The sequence below is a fragment of the Triticum dicoccoides genome, chromosome 5B (genome assembly GCF_002162155.2).
Source record: "Triticum dicoccoides isolate Atlit2015 ecotype Zavitan chromosome 5B, WEW_v2.0, whole genome shotgun sequence".
NCBI lineage: Eukaryota > Viridiplantae > Streptophyta > Magnoliopsida > Poales > Poaceae > Triticum > Triticum dicoccoides.
Genome location: NC_041389.1, coordinates 513,701,316 through 513,716,530, shown reverse-complemented (window position 1 = coordinate 513,716,530; position 15,215 = coordinate 513,701,316). Strand labels below are relative to the sequence as shown.

The 15,215-nt window shown below is 44.8% G+C and overlaps 2 protein-coding genes and 2 long non-coding RNA genes across 6 annotated transcripts; 3 read left to right on the top strand and 1 right to left on the bottom strand.

Annotated features, from left to right (window-relative positions):
• Positions 1–4,365: 4,365 nt before the first annotated feature.
• Positions 4,366–9,246, top strand: LOC119311244 (kinesin-like protein KIN-7J). 2 transcript variants are annotated; one of them, XM_037586883.1, is made up of 13 exons: positions 4,366–4,666; positions 5,177–5,364; positions 5,439–5,528; positions 5,618–5,718; positions 5,810–5,923; positions 6,030–6,111; positions 6,234–6,301; positions 6,403–6,468; positions 6,565–6,689; positions 6,764–7,097; positions 7,209–7,325; positions 7,418–8,484; positions 8,579–9,246. In XM_037586883.1, the coding sequence occupies exons 2-13, from the start codon at positions 5,184–5,186 to the stop codon at positions 8,880–8,882; spliced, it is 2,649 nt and encodes an 882-aa protein (XP_037442780.1). In that variant the 5' UTR covers positions 4,366–4,666; positions 5,177–5,183; the 3' UTR covers positions 8,883–9,246. The 2 variants fall into 2 exon arrangements, with proteins under 2 accessions (XP_037442780.1, XP_037442781.1); XM_037586884.1 differs by lacking the exon at positions 4,366–4,666 and having other exon boundaries at positions 5,092–5,364.
• Positions 5,534–9,839, bottom strand: LOC119311246. 2 transcript variants are annotated; one of them, XR_005150939.1, is made up of 4 exons: positions 9,671–9,839; positions 7,007–7,067; positions 6,056–6,919; positions 5,534–5,945 (listed from the first exon to the last, which is right to left on the bottom strand). It is a non-coding gene; the product is annotated as an uncharacterized LOC119311246 (long non-coding RNA). The 2 variants fall into 2 exon arrangements; XR_005150940.1 differs by lacking the exon at positions 9,671–9,839 and adding an exon at positions 7,173–7,245.
• Positions 9,840–9,937: 98 nt separating this feature from the next.
• LOC119311245 (30S ribosomal protein S31, mitochondrial-like) lies at positions 9,938–10,565 on the top strand. Its single transcript, XM_037586885.1, has one exon. It carries the CDS (start codon positions 10,040–10,042, stop codon positions 10,283–10,285), a length of 246 nt encoding a protein of 81 aa, XP_037442782.1. The 5' UTR covers positions 9,938–10,039; the 3' UTR covers positions 10,286–10,565.
• Positions 10,566–13,045: 2,480 nt separating this feature from the next.
• Positions 13,046–14,415, top strand: LOC119305936. Its single transcript, XR_005148804.1, has 2 exons — positions 13,046–13,902; positions 14,203–14,415. It is a non-coding gene; the product is annotated as an uncharacterized LOC119305936 (long non-coding RNA).
• The last annotated feature ends 800 nt before the right edge of the window (positions 14,416–15,215 follow it).

Sequence of the window (15,215 nt, the reverse complement as noted above, 5' to 3'; positions counted from 1 at the left end):
AATGCCAAGAACAATATTTGAATTAAGGAACAATTTTTGACTATCAAGGAGATGATACAAATAGAGGAACATATTCAATGAAAGAACAATTTTTGTAGTCCAAGGAAAATTTAATTTCTGACTTCCAAGAACATTATTTGAATCAAAGAACAAATTTTGGATTTTGAAGAACATTATTTGAAATCAGGAACCTTTTTGGGAATTCTATGAAGTTTATTTGGTTTCCGGACATTTTTTTCGTAATACAAAGAACAATTTATGAAGTGAAGTATTTTTTTTTTCAATTGAGTAATCGTTTTTGAAATTCCGAGAACTTTATTTCAATTGGCGAACATTTCTTGCAATACCAAGAACATTATACAGATTGAGAATTTTTTTACATCAAAGAACATTATTTGAATTAGAGAATAATTTTTGGATTTCCAATATTTTTTTCTGGATTGACAAACAATTTTCAAAATTCGGAGAACAATATTTTAATTCAGGAACATTTTTTGTCTTCCAAGAACACTACTTGAGTTAAAATGTGCAATTTTGGATTTCCAAGAACTTTATTTGAGTTGACGAACATTATTTGAATTGAGGAACATTTTTGTGAGTTCACGAACAATTTTTTAAATTCCTAGAGCATTATTTGAATTGTGGAACAATGTTTGACTTCCAAGAACATTATTTCAATTAAAGAACATATTTTGAATTTGCAAGAATGTTTTTTATATGAACATTTGTACAAATCCCAAGAGCATTATTTGAATTCGGGAAAAATATTTAATTAAACAACAATGATTGGATTTCCATGAACTTTATTTGAGTTGAGGAACAATATATGTATTGATGAACAGTTTTTGTGAGTTCATGAACAGTTTTTTAAATCCCAAGAACATTATTTGTATTGGGGAACAAGTTTTTGACTTCCAAGAACATGATTTCAATTAAACATTCTTTTTGGATTTCCAAGAACTTTTTCAGTTAAAAACGTTTTTACAAATCCCAAGAACGTTATTATAATTTAGGAACATTTTTTGCCTTCCAAGAACATTTTTTGCTTTCGAAGAACATTATTGGATTTCCAAGGACTTTATCCGAGTTTACTAACATTTTTGAAATCCCAAGAATATTATCTGAATTTAGAAATATATTTTCCATAACCAAGAAAATTACTTGAATTAAAGAACAATTTTTGGTTTTACAAGAAATATTGTTGAGTTTACGAACATTTTTTGGAATCCAAAGAATATTATTTGAATCGAGGAACATTTTTTGACTTCCAAGAACAATTTTTGAGTTAAACATCTATCTTTGAGTTGACAAACATGTTTTGAAATCTCAAGAACATTGTTTGAATTGAGGAACAATATTTTGACTTCCAAGAAAATTATTGATAAAGAACATCTTTTGCATTTCTTAGAATTTTTTTGGATTCGCATACATTTTTTGAATTCCAAGAGACATAATTTGAATGGAAAAAGATTTTTTATATTTAGGAACACTTGTTGTAATTCCAAGAACTTCCTTTGTATTGACGAACATTTTATGAGATTCCAAGAAAAATATTTGTATTGGTGAACATTTTTTAAAATTCCAAGAACATTATTTGAATAGAAGAACATTTTTTAAATTTAGGAACCATTTTTTAAATTCCTATTGTATGAATTTAAAAACAATATTTAAACAGTACAATTTTTTGACTTCAACTGTAATGAGGACATTGGTTTGTATGGAGATTTTTTGTTACAATCATGTGGTTTCGACTTCTACCGTATGGAAATCAATCATCACGTGGAGTAATTTTGAAGGTGTTTTTGTGCCCATAATGTTTCCTCTTCCATTCCTCCCCTGTGGAGATAGAAAACAAGCATGCAACAAGTGTTAAGTTCTTGGTTTTGTTCCGTGGTGGGTAGCTGGGCCTCATATATGGAAAACATTTGAGCAGACAGGAGGCTGCGGCAAACCTTCACCTCTGTGTAATTCGACCACAAAGAAGAATACAACCAAGTTAGTCAGTTCCAATGTTGTTTCATTGTCCAGCCAACAATTCTTTATTTCATTCGAATGGAGAAAAATGTATGTAAGTGAGCCGAAACTGACAGCTATCGTCTGTATGCCGGATGTATTAGTATGTATGTGCAAACTCAAAACTTGTATTTCACTCTGTAAGAAAATGATGCAATTTGTAATAGAGGAAGCTGCACATTATTTATTTAGCATGTTTAGAAAGTTGGAAAATGGAGAATGTCTCCATGTTGTGCTCTGGAAGCGATTGTTAGTTTGTTAGTTTCTTCTTCATCTTTCTAGTTCTACTAGTTCTATGCATCATCTCTTACCAGGACACACAGGTTTCCAGTAGTGATGGTATCATACAAGTGAAAGTCTGTCAGGTCAGGGTTCTTACTCTGAAGGGACCATACTAGCTTTGCACCCTGCGATTATGCAACAACTAGCTATGAATTCCGGCCACATGGTTAGCACTTGATTTGCTCTACAAATAAATTACTCGACATGATTGTAACAAAATATATTTTTATAAGAAAATAACTAGTACTAGTTTGTAAGGTACCCATTTTTGCGACAAATATGAGAATGTACCCAGCTTACCCTCCTTTTTTTATTCTGCAGTGCAGGTGTACATCACTAATTATCCTTTCAACTGCAAGCAAAACTCCACTGCCAAGAAAGATTTCCAACTTTAAGAAATAGTTCCATTGAAAGATGTTTCCTCCAGTTTTATTCTCGTCAATGAGAATTATGTTTTTACGTTGTTTCCTGGAGTTTCCCAATGGAAATTTTGTGCTCCAGTGATAATTTCCTGTTTACTTTCATGAATGTCAGAATAGTTTCAGTTGTAAAGAATTTTTTTCCTATTTGTTTCTTTGCATTATACAGTAGAAAGTCTAAGATTTCCATTGAAAAAGAAGAAGAAACGGTTTACTATCAGGTTTTCCTGTACGAAACAGTTTACTTTCTCTGTAAGAATCAGTCTACCTTACGAAGCGAACAGAAACGCTCTCTTCGCTCGCTCGCGAAACGGACGAAACAGAAAACGGCCCAGAAAGCCCGCCAAGTGGAGCCTCTGTGCGAAACAGCAGCTACTTGACGCCAAAAGCGAACCCTCAAAAAAGAAAAACTTGACGCAAAAAGCGTCGTATAGGAGCTCCCCACGAGAAGAGGCGCCATAAGCTCATTTGGGGAGAAGTATTTTTCTGTAACTAGGAGCCCAGGCAACTTTTTGCCGTTGCTAGGCATCCAGTTTCTTGCGCCTGGGCCAGACTAATTGCGTCCCTGGATGTGCTAACCACCGTTTGCAATACTATAGGCCAGGCCATGTCAAGCTTTTCCAGGCCATCAACCAAACAACATCCAGGCACAGCTTCACCGGGGGGGATGGCAGCAACAGTTCCTGATCCCGAAGCGAGGAAGATGGGCTGGCCCTAGACCAAAGGAAGACTTCGAGGGTGTTTGTTTCCAGGGACTTTATTGATTTAGGGACTTAAAAAAAGTTCCTATAAGTCCCATCTAAATCAAACAGGAGGGACTTATAGGGATTTAAAATGATCATTTAGGACTTATGAAATAAGACTCTCAAGAAGAGTCTTATAGGGACTTATAGTTATAATATGGTCTTATAAGTTGAGACTAAAGAAAGTCCTAGGACTTATGAACCAAACAGGGCCTTCGTGTGGCCAAATTGGTTTGTGACGGAACGTACAGGAGCCACGAGGGTGGACAGTGGCGCTGACGCTGGGGCAATCTGACAGTTGTAGCTAGGTTGCCGCTCTCGCTGCATGTCAACAAACTCATGAAGCTACACGAAAAAAATCAGGGGAGGAAAACATCTCGACACCAGAGGTTTGTATGTACGTACGGGTGTCCACACGTCTTCGTCTGCAGTTCGTCTTCACTACCAACCTCTGCACTGTGCAGTGTACACGGACACTACCCCGAAGCCATGCAGCCGCAGTAAAGCTCCCCACGGACATGAGCAGCCGCGGCCGCAGGAGGCGTACCGTGCATGCGCACGGGGCCGGGCATGAACAGGGAGCATGCATTAAAGCTGCTCCCGTGCCACTCGCCGTTGCCAAGTCCATCGTACGCACGCATGGGCACCATGAGCACGAGCAGACACATGAGCCACTGTTTCCCATTCAATTTTACCCGACGCAGACACATGATGCAGCACAGATGCATGGTTACCGCTAGTACTAGCACTAGCAGCAGCAAGGTGCGCGTCGATGGCCACCGCACCGCACGGTGGAACGGTCGGTTATTTTTAGCCGGCCGCGTTTTCCTTGTCCGGCAGGCAGGGGATCAACGCTATAGATATCGCGGCACGTACGTGAGTACGTCCGTTTAGCCACCGCGCGGCTAGCCTAGCTTCACATGGCGGACACGCGGGGTCCCTCGTGAGGGAGTACCTCGCAACGGTTGGTTGGCCGGCGCGGCGTCCAGTCGGGAATCTACCCCCTGTTGTTTCTGCACCCGTCCCCTTCCCTCCTCCTTCCTCTTTCTCCTCGCCTCGCCAAGGAGGGGAGGAGGTAGCTAAAAATTACCTACGTGCACAACAAGAGATAGCCCGGGAACACCTCGCCGGCGGCCGCCGGCCTTGCCGTTTCCCTCTCGCATTCTTCTGCTAAAGCGAGCGAGCGAGCGAGCGGCCTTCCTCCCGGAGGTAACCAACGGATTCACCCACCGATGACCCCTCCTCCCGCATTCTTTTTTCGTCGCGGCGCATGCGTGCGTACGTCCATGTAAGTCTTGGTCCGTTCGTCGCCGTCAGTGGCGAGGAAACGTCCGGATTTTGCCCACACGTCCATCCAAACATGGCAAGAAACAAAGGTCGCAACATCCATTCGGCACCGCCCGCTGGCGCGCCGCTTTCCCCCGAGCTCGTACCGTACGCGCCTAGGTGACAAGCTCCACCGAGAGAAGCTAGGCCGCGCGTGGCCGACGTCGACCGCTCGCCGACCTCGCGTACGTGCGTACCGGCCTCGCACCGCCGGCGTCCGCCCGTGACCTCGCGCTTTTGGCTTTCGCGCGCGCGCTCTGCGTCCGTCCTGCCCGGATAGCTCGACAAGACACGGGCACTACGTGCGCGCGCGGTGACCACGCGAGCGCTAGCCACCGTACGCTCCTCGCTTCATACATACAGCACGCTGATTTCTGTTGGCGTTGGCTCCAGGGAGGAGATGGCGAGCGGGGAGGAGCAGCAGCAGGAGCGGATCCTGGTGTCGGTGCGGCTGCGGCCGATGAACGCCCGGGAGGCGGAGCGCGGTGACGGCACGGAGTGGGAGTGCGCCGGCCCCGCCACGCTCAAGTTCCTCGGCACCATCCCCGAGCGCGCCATGTTCCCGGCCACCTACACCTACGGTACGCCCGTTGCATCTCAATTCATCTGCCATGGCAGACAATGCTCATTTCCGAATCGACCGTACGTCTTCCAGACCGGGTGTTCGACCCCGAGTGCAGCACCAGGCAGGTGTACGATGAAGGGGCCAAGGAGGTCGCCCTCTCCGTGCTCAGCGGCATCAACTGTACGTGCCAAAGCATCCATCCATACATCCAATCCAATGCTGTAAAGATGTTTGATGTTTTCCGCCTGCTTGCATGCTTTTCTCTGCAGCGAGCATTTTCGCCTACGGGCAGACGAGCAGCGGCAAGACGTACACCATGGTCGGCATCACGGAGCACAGCATGGCCGAAATTTACGAATATATAGACCAGGTGCATGCCGTGCATTGTCTGCATGGCTCTGCTGCTGTTGGTTTGCTTTGTCTGCGCTTAACCTGTGCTCTGCTTCGGGTCTTCAATTCAGCATCCCGACAGGGAGTTCATCCTCAAGTTCTCGGCCATGGAGATATACAACGAGGCCGTCAGGGATCTCCTCAGCTCCGACACCACCCCTCTCCGGCTCCTCGACGACCCGGAGGTGAACTAAAACTGTTTTCTAGCTGAAAGTCATTCAGCAAAATTCTTTTCTATCAGAGTTCATCCTACTCATGGTTGGTGCAACTGTGCTTGAATTGTTCAAGCAGAAAGGAACTGTGGTGGAAAAACTCACCGAGGAAACTCTGAGGGACAAAGGCCATCTACTGGAGCTCCTTGCTGTGTGTGAAGGTGTGGAGCTGAATCCTTTTTTTTTTTTCTTCCACTGAATCGTCCAAACTGGAAATAACATATCCGCAGGCTGCTCAACTGGTTCATTACTGTTTTGATCATTCATTTGTGTTGTGCCACAGCTCAAAGACAGATCGGGGAGACTGCCTTGAACGAAACAAGTTCCAGGTCACACCAAATACTCAGGCTGGTAGGTGCCCTTATGGCCTTATCACACTGAACGACGATCGGTAGTCATTCAATGTTCTGCGAGAATTTGTTTGTGTTCTTACCCTGCTGTGTAAACTGCAGACGGTTGAGAGCTCGGCCAAGCAGTTCCTGGGGAAAGGCAACTCCAGCACCCTTCAGGCTTGCGTGGTATGAAGTGAACACCTTAATTTCTTCCAGTGTTTTAGATTCTTTCGACGATACTACAGTTCCATGCATGGCCTCTGAGCTCCTCCTTCTGCGCAGAACTTCGTTGATCTGGCAGGAAGTGAACGTGCATCACAGACAGCGGCGAGCGGAATGAGGCTGAAGGAGGGCAGTCATATCAATAAGAGTCTTCTTACACTGGGAAAGGTCATTCGCCAGCTCAGGTTTGTTGAATTTCAAGGCATACTTCCTGAAGTACAAGCCCAAGCTCTGACGAACTGGTTGGCTTCTGATGCAGCGGGGGGAGAAACGGCCATATCCCCTACAGAGACTCCAAGCTCACTCGCATATTGCACTCGTCTTTGGGAGGCAACGCGAGGACAGCCATCATCTGCACGATGAGCCCGGCGCACTGCCACGTCGAGCAGTCGAGGAACACGCTCTTGTTTGCAAACTGCGCAAAAAATGTAGCCACCAATGCACAAGTAAATGTCGTAATGTCAGACAAGGCATTAGTGAAGCATCTTCAGAGAGAGCTTACGAGGTTGGAGAATGAGCTCAAGTTTCCTGGATCAGCCTCCTGCTCAAGTCATGCTGAGGTTCTGAAGGAGAAGGATGAACAGATTAAAAAGGTTTGGTTAGTCTTAGTAAATCACCTTTTAATAATCTTCACATTCATGGTAACTAGCTACATTCACAATAATCACCTTGTTTTAAAAATACATAATGTTATGGATTTCCAGCTGGAAGAACAGCTGAAGGAATTGATGGAGGAAAAAGACACGGTTCAATCAGAACTTGAGAATTTCCGCAAAGTTGCAAGTGATGATCAACTCAATTATCTTAAAGCAAGACGATGGGTACTTGCTCTCTCATGTATAACTGTCATTTTTCTCATCTAGAAGTTTTACTTGTGCCTGTAATACCAAACCAGGTAACCTACCTCTGACAGGATGCACATAGTCGATCTTCAGAATCCCTACCACGTAATATGTCGGAAGATGCACTTTCATGTTCAGATACTTATGACCTAGTCGATCAAGATCTATTAATAGATGCACAGCCAGGGCTCTTTCCGCGCCGACCCAGTAACCATGTTTTCGACAGCATAGATGAATGCCAAGAAAACTTGGTGGCCTACCCAGATGTGCCAGATGTCTCTGAGGAGCACTGCAAGGAAGTACAATGTGTTGAAACCAACGTGCTCAGAGAAAGGATAAGCCAAGAATCCTTTCATGCACAGAAACCTGAAACGCCTGAAAAGGAGAGAAGACCGATGACGGATCAAGCTGAAGATTGTACTGATGAAGAGAAACGTGGTGAAAGCATCACAAAGACAGCAGAAAATGCCATCGAGTTATATGCATGCGATTCTGACCCGTCTTTTGAAATTGAAATATCTAACATTGACGAGGAACCATTGGCCCTGAAGAGGTGTGTGGTAAGCTCCAGGGATACTGTGCTAGCAAGGAGCAACAGCTGCAAAGCAAGCTTCATGGTAATTCCAAACAGCTGGTTTGATGATTCAACAAGTATGAACATGACAACACCCCCAAGTGAAAATTTCAAGTTTCCTCCGAGAAGGCCAGAACAGGCAAGGAGGAACCTGTTTCCTGAAAAAGTTGCCTCGGATGCCATCACCGACAACAGCACAGGAAACACTGAAGAAGAAAGTGCTGCCAATGACACAAGCCGCGTAACTGAAGTGAAGCAGCAAACTGAGCAGAACGACGCATCCCAGCCACAGGAAAACCGGGTGCAAGCTGGCACGGATTCGTCAACGAGCACCACCTTCGAGTCTCCCTCACGGTGGTCCTTTGATTTTCCAAAGAAGCAGAAAGAGATCATCGAGCTGTGGCATGAGTGTCATATCTCCATAGTGCACAGGACTTACTTCTTCCTCCTCTTCAATGGAGACCACACAGATCACATCTACATGGAGGTAGAGCACAGGCGACTTTCCTTCATCAAGCATTCTTCCATTGCTGATGGTGAGCCGAATGCCACTGTTGCATCAAGGTACTTATCATATGATGATAATGAACACAACTTCAGCTTATCTATAAAACCAATCACAATGAATTGCACACATTGATTCTTGTTATTGTTGCAGTTTAAAGAGTCTTCGGAATGAGAGGGACATGTTGTACAGGCAGATGGTGATGAAGCTTAGCGGCGCTGAAAAGGAGAGCCTCTACATCAAGTGGGGGATCGACCGGAGCTCTAAGCAACGGAGGCTGCAGCTATCGCGCCTCATCTGGACACAGACTGACATGGAGCATGTGAGGGAGAGCGCTGAGCTCGTCTCGAAAATGGTCCAACATCTGGAGCGAGGACAGGCCATCAAGGAGATGTTTGGGTTGAGCTTCTCGCTGAATCTACGGTCTGGGAAATCTTTCAGCTGGGGTGGATCCTAATCCTGAGTCGTGAGACGAGTTGATGACTTGATTACCATGCATGGAGGTAGACGGATACATATTGCAGCAAGCTGCTCGTCGGGAGAGGACATCGGCTCCAGATTTGGCCCACATGCTTTGCTGATTTATGCAGGTGACCAAATTTTTTGAGAGGGGGAGGGGGGCTTATGAAAATTGAACCAACCAGACAAAGGGATGCATGCTAATGATTTTGCACTTAACTGTATGATGTATTTCCTGATCAGTGTACACATCGTTGCATCTATATTGTGCCAACAGAAGGACTTCACTGGCTCACAGTTTCGCTGTACTCTACCAAGAATTGCTGAAACCAATTTGGCAGTTTCCAGCATCTGTTCCTTTACATTGCTTTCACTCATAAATTTTCGACATAGACATTTTCTCTCATCGGTTCCAGCACAAACATAGTGGATACCATAGAAAGAGCATAATAGAATGCCAAGCGTGTAAAATATAGGTCTAAGTTTCTCAAAACTCAGATTTCAGGTCCTGTCATACAAATTGAGTTCAAAAAATCACATGTAAAAAGGGATGTCCTGCCATTAATCCCACCTCTTCACCCCCCTTATCCTCACCCACTGGAGCTGGAAATCCAGGATAAGGAGAAAATAGAGGTGAAATTTGAAAGCGTGAGTTGGAATTTTTCAGCTGGAGGAAGCTGAACTCATCAGCTTTCAAAACCTTCCACGAATCGTAAACAATCAACCACATTAGAAAAGAAGTTCATAACCCGAATTAGGTTTAGGGTTCTGGGTTTTCTGGCAAACCTCCGGCTCCCGCGACGCGGCGTGTAGAACGGCGGAGGATTGTACGACGGCGCGGCGCGGCGGTTTTCGGGCGGCGGAGCGGCCACACGGACGGCATGCGGCGGCGCGGCGGGGTTGTTTTCCCCTACGGCGCGGCATCCGACCGGAGCGGAACCAGCCTTTTCGTGTGGGCTTCTTTGCAGTTTTATTGGGCCTAGAAGAAACAGCTGGGCTTTCGTTAACTCTCTCGTGGGCCCTGGAACCCTTCCTCACACTTGGCCAGTTCTCACCTCCTCTCTTCCCTTCTCCTCTCGCGGACGGTTGATCCAAAGGCGGCGGCGGCTGCGGCGGCGCTACGCTGCGGCAGGCATCGAGCTCGGCGGCGGAATCATGGCGCTGCGGATGGCGGCGGCGGCGCTCGTGCGGCGCCTGGCGCCGGCGCGCCCTCGGGCGCTCCTGGCGGAGGCGGAGGCCGTGACGTGCGGGCGCGGGGACAAGAAGACCAAGCGCGGGAAGCGGTTCAAGGGCTCCTACGGCAACTCACGGCCGAAGCGGGAGAAGAAGATCGAGCGCATTAAGGACCGCGTCGAGGTGCCCCGCTCCACCCCGTGGCCCCTCCCCTTCAAGCTCATCTGAGCTCAGCCTCGGTTCGTCAGGCTACCTAGGGTTTTGCTTTACCCCCTACCGATTACTGCTATTCTCAGCTGGTTTCCTTTAGCTCCACTTCCATGGCTACGCCTGGGCAGGCATGTGTTTTACTTAGTTGTTTCCCAAATTAGGCTGTGTTGGATATGTACTATCGGATTGAATTGCCATGTTGCAACCATTTTCCACAGCGCAGTCGCTCTGTCATCGTGTTATCTGGATGATGGTGATAATAAATCATTGCAAATGAAATTTTATAGTCACGGATTTATACAGTTGTTAACAATACTAGTATGCAATAAGCGGGCTTAGCTATGGTTTTCTTTTTGTTCGATTGTAGAAGAGTACCCATTTCTGAGTACTGGGCTTTCATCAATTTGTACATGAATAATGCCCAATTAAATGTTTAGGCTGGCAAAAATCGCTCAACACCATTTTATTGCGTACAGTGATGTTGGCAACTTGCCATTCATGTCATTGCTTTGATCATCCACATGACTTGAATCACTCTGGCATGGCAGAGCTTTAAAATTGCATGTCACAGTTGCGTATTTCTGTTTAGAGTTATGCCGGTGATGTTATTGCTACAACATGAGCAAAGTATACATAATGTTATGTGTTTTGTGCCACTGGTTTTCTGCTAGCATGTTGGGTGATCTTTGACTAATCTGTAGCCAAAACATATCTTAACGTTGCCTACAACGATGTCCTTTTCTCACCTTGTTTTAAAATTCTGATTCTTATGTAAACTAGTGTTTCTTGAACATGCACATTACGGTTGCCTTTACGCAACAAGTATTGAAAATCTTATCTACATAAGGACATATCCACAAGCATAATGCAGAACTGGTATAGATATACAAGTAGGTTAAGAAGAGAGTTAATTACATATGTCCTTTTCAATATCAATTCAGAATGTCAATGACAACATCTTTTTTTGTTCCCAAAGTTAAATTTGCGATGTAAATTCTGTGTGTGACATGTTTTGTTAGCTTTGCCACTAGGTCACCTAAACCATAGCTGAATTTTATGGTTTAAATTGTTTAAAATGTACCTTGTGCCACCGGGTCAAATGAACCATAGATCAGCCCATTGCTAGCTTGACACATGTAGATTGACAGCTAGGCCACTTGGTATTATTTATTTTGCTTCTGTTTTCCGTTGGAAAATAGTCCAAGCCATCCATGACGGTGTACTGGCGAGCAGTCAGTTCGGCATATTGAGGATGATGACAACAAATCGTCACCAACAGTAGATCTTGTGAACACGGCTGGAATTGCTTGGATGTATGCTGATGATTTGCATAGGTACTTCTCCTGCAGTTGTATTCGTTAAGCCTGCTACTTATCGTATGGACTAGAAGCACCACAACTTGCATCTCTCTTGCATGCTTTTGTGCAAGTTACCTCCTCTTGCTGGATGTGGTGAATCTTTTGTTTCCCTTTGGCCTGCGGCCACTCCATCTCCATGCCCCTGCTTTGGTCCGCTCAAGTTGCCGTCAGGTGATGGATCGTGGATCAGTGAGCAATGACTGACCATGACAAGTGAGCGACCACATGGATTTCGTGCCAACGACCAGATTTTCGGTTTCTCTCCAAGCTTACTTTCTGTAGCACCATTTCTCAGAGCAACGGGAAGCAACCTATGCGATGCTTGGACTGACAGACTGATAGTAACACGGCTGACACTAGGCTCCTCAATACGGGTGTACTGTAATCCGAGGTGAAGGTATCATCTTCGGTCACCCGGAGTGCCTGCTCCAGGATACATCTGTCCTGTACGGTCATCTGGATGCAGCCATTCTGTTCTCTTAGAGCTCTGTTGATCTTGATCCCACCAATGGATGGCGTTTATGAATAGAATCATCAGCTGTCCTCGTCGAACCCATATGTCCAGCTGTATGATGTGAGCCCGTGCTGTGGATGGTTGTTCATGCTTCATTCCCGGGCTTCTCCTGGTCGGATAAACCACCCCGTACTCCAAGCTTACTTTAACCGAATCTTCAGAAGTAAGTTTTGTTCTTATTATTGCAATGTATCATACTATTCATGGTTGAATCTAGCATTTCTTTGCATTGATCGTTGTTCCATGACTGGATGCCATTGGAGTAGAGTTTGGGACTATTATAATTCACAACTTTATATTCTTCATGCACTCCTTATAGCTTACTGATGACTTAAAACTTGTCGTGTATTAACTTTATAATGGCTGGATTTTGTAATACAAATTTTTTGCGGAATGTTCTCTGGACATTATTATGTTCTACTCCCTCCGTTCGGAATTACTCGTCCAAGAAATGAATGTATCTAGATGTATTTTAGTTGTAGATACATCCATTTTTGTGACAAGTAATTCAGAACGGAGGGAGTAACTCATTATCCTTGCTGCTATTTGCAAGATGTTGACTGTTTACTCTGATTTCTTGTTGTGATGCTGAAGATGCATTCTTATTGTCATTTGTATCACCATCTTGACTATTTGAAAACAGTAATAGCTGCAAAACTATTTAATTGCATGTACTTCGAGGTAGGGCCTGCTGACTCATTCCAGTTTTTTTGTCATGGCTTGAAGATATAATGTTGTTGGCAACTTGCCATTCATGTCATTGCTTTGACCATCAAAAAAATTCTAAATTGCATGTCTCAGTTGCATATTTTTTGTTAAACACATAATGTTATGTGTTTTGTGCCACTAATTTTCTGCTAACATGGTGGGTGCTCTTTGAATAATCGGTAGCCAAAACATCTTTAAACGGTGTCCTTTTCTCACCTTGTTTTAAAATTCAGGTTTCTTATGTAAACTAGTGTTTCCCAAACACGAACACACTGCGGCCGTCTTCACGCAACAAGTATTGGAAAATCTTATCTACACAAGGACATATTCGCAAGCATAATGCAGAACTGGTATAGATATACGAGTAGGTTACAGAGTTAATTACATATGTCCTTTTCAATATCAATTCCGACTGTCAATGATAACATCGTTTTCTTGTCTCCAATGGTAACACGGTCAAGTTACGGTGTGAAATGGCTTTTAATTTTTTCCAATGTTAAACGTGTGATATAAAATCTGTTTGGGGTATATACTTTGTTGTCTTTTGTCACTAGGTCACCTAAACCATAGCTGAATTTTATGGTTTAAGTTGTCTGAGATATATTTTTTGTTACTGGATTAAACGAGCCACAGAATAAGCCCAATGCTAGTTTGACAAATGTAGATTGACAGCGAGGGCAGTTGGTATTATTATTTTTGCTTCTGTTCTACCTTGGGGCAGTAGTCCACCTTTATACTAAAGGCTGGAAGAGAAGAACCTTAATATTAAACCAAGTTTCGAGAACTTTTTGGTGACTTGATTGGTTCCCTTCCCCTAATTTTCACAGGATGATTTCCGTGAAGTTTATCTTGATCACCATTCTATGATATTTCTGGATACTTTTGTGAAGCTTTTTCTGTATACCTGACAAAATAGTCAACTAGTCGATAATTTGGATTTCTTGGGAGTTCAATTTGATGCCGTAGGGTTCGGCGCACCAAGGACGACGACAAATTGTCACAGCCGGTGGATCTCTCGAACACGGCTGGAGTCGTCTGGACGTTTGATGATGATGGTATGGGCACTTCTGCAGTTTTATTCGTATAGTTTGCTACTTATACTGTACTCCCTCCGTTCCTAAATATAAGTCTTTCTAGAGATTATACTAGGTGGACTACATACGGAGCAAAATGAATGAATCTAAACTTAAAATGCATCTATATACATCCGTATGTGGTTTATAGTGGAATCTCTAGAAAGACTTACATTTAGGAACGGAGGGAGTATATAGAAAACATAATTTCTATACATCTCTCTTACATACTCCCTCTGTAAAGAAATAGCGATCTGAACGCTCTTATATTTCTTTATGCAGGGAGTACTTATTTACTAGTGTATGTAAGTTATTTCCTCTTGCTGGATGTGGGGCATCTTTTGTTTCTCTTTGGCGCGCAGCCAGTCCATCTCCATGCCCCTGCTTTGGTCCGCTCAAGTAGCCGTCAGGTGTTGGATCGTGGATCAGTGAGCAGTGCCTGACCATGACAAGTGAGCGACCACACAAATTTCGTGCGAAAGACCAGATTCTCCGTTCCTCCCCCCGTTAACTGTCTGCGACCACATCCAGCAAGAGGAAATAACATATGCGGTGTTTGGACAGGCAGACTGGTAGTAGCAACACCCTGACGCTCGACTCTTCCCCAAGGGCTGCCTCCAGATGACAGATGCATCCCGGAGCAGGTAGGCACTCCGTCCGGGTGACTGAAGATGATACCTTCATCTCGGATTACAGTACACCCGTATCGAAGGGAACCGGCTCCTCTACCGTGCAGTGAGCACGGCAGGGACGCTACAGTACCCTGCCTTTGGGCATCTATCAGCTGTTAGATGCAGTATAAATGGCTCAGATCTATTTGCTACAGTGTGCAAACAGTGCAAATGCTACAGAAACCGAAACAGTATATTCCGCTACAGTATGCAAACAGTAATTCCGGCTACAGTTCATCCTGCCGTGCCTTCTGTATTTACACTGTCCCGGGATACTGTAGCATCCCTGCCGTGCCCGCTGCATGGTAGAGGAGCCGGTTCCCGAAGATACGGGTGTACTGTAATCCGAGATGAAGGTATCATCTTCAGTCACCCGGACGGAGTGCCTACCTGCTCCGGGATGCATATGTCATCTGGAGGCAGCCCTTGGGGTCTCTGAGAGCTCCGTTGATCCTGATCCCACCAATGGATGGCTTATACGAGTCAAGAGAATCACCAGATGTCCTCGTCGATCCCGTAGGTCCGGCTGGGTGGTGTGAGCCCGTGCTGGGTGGCTGTTGATGCTTCATTCCCGGGCTTGTCCTGGTCGGATAAACCACCCCCGCTCCCGAGTCCTGCCTGGTA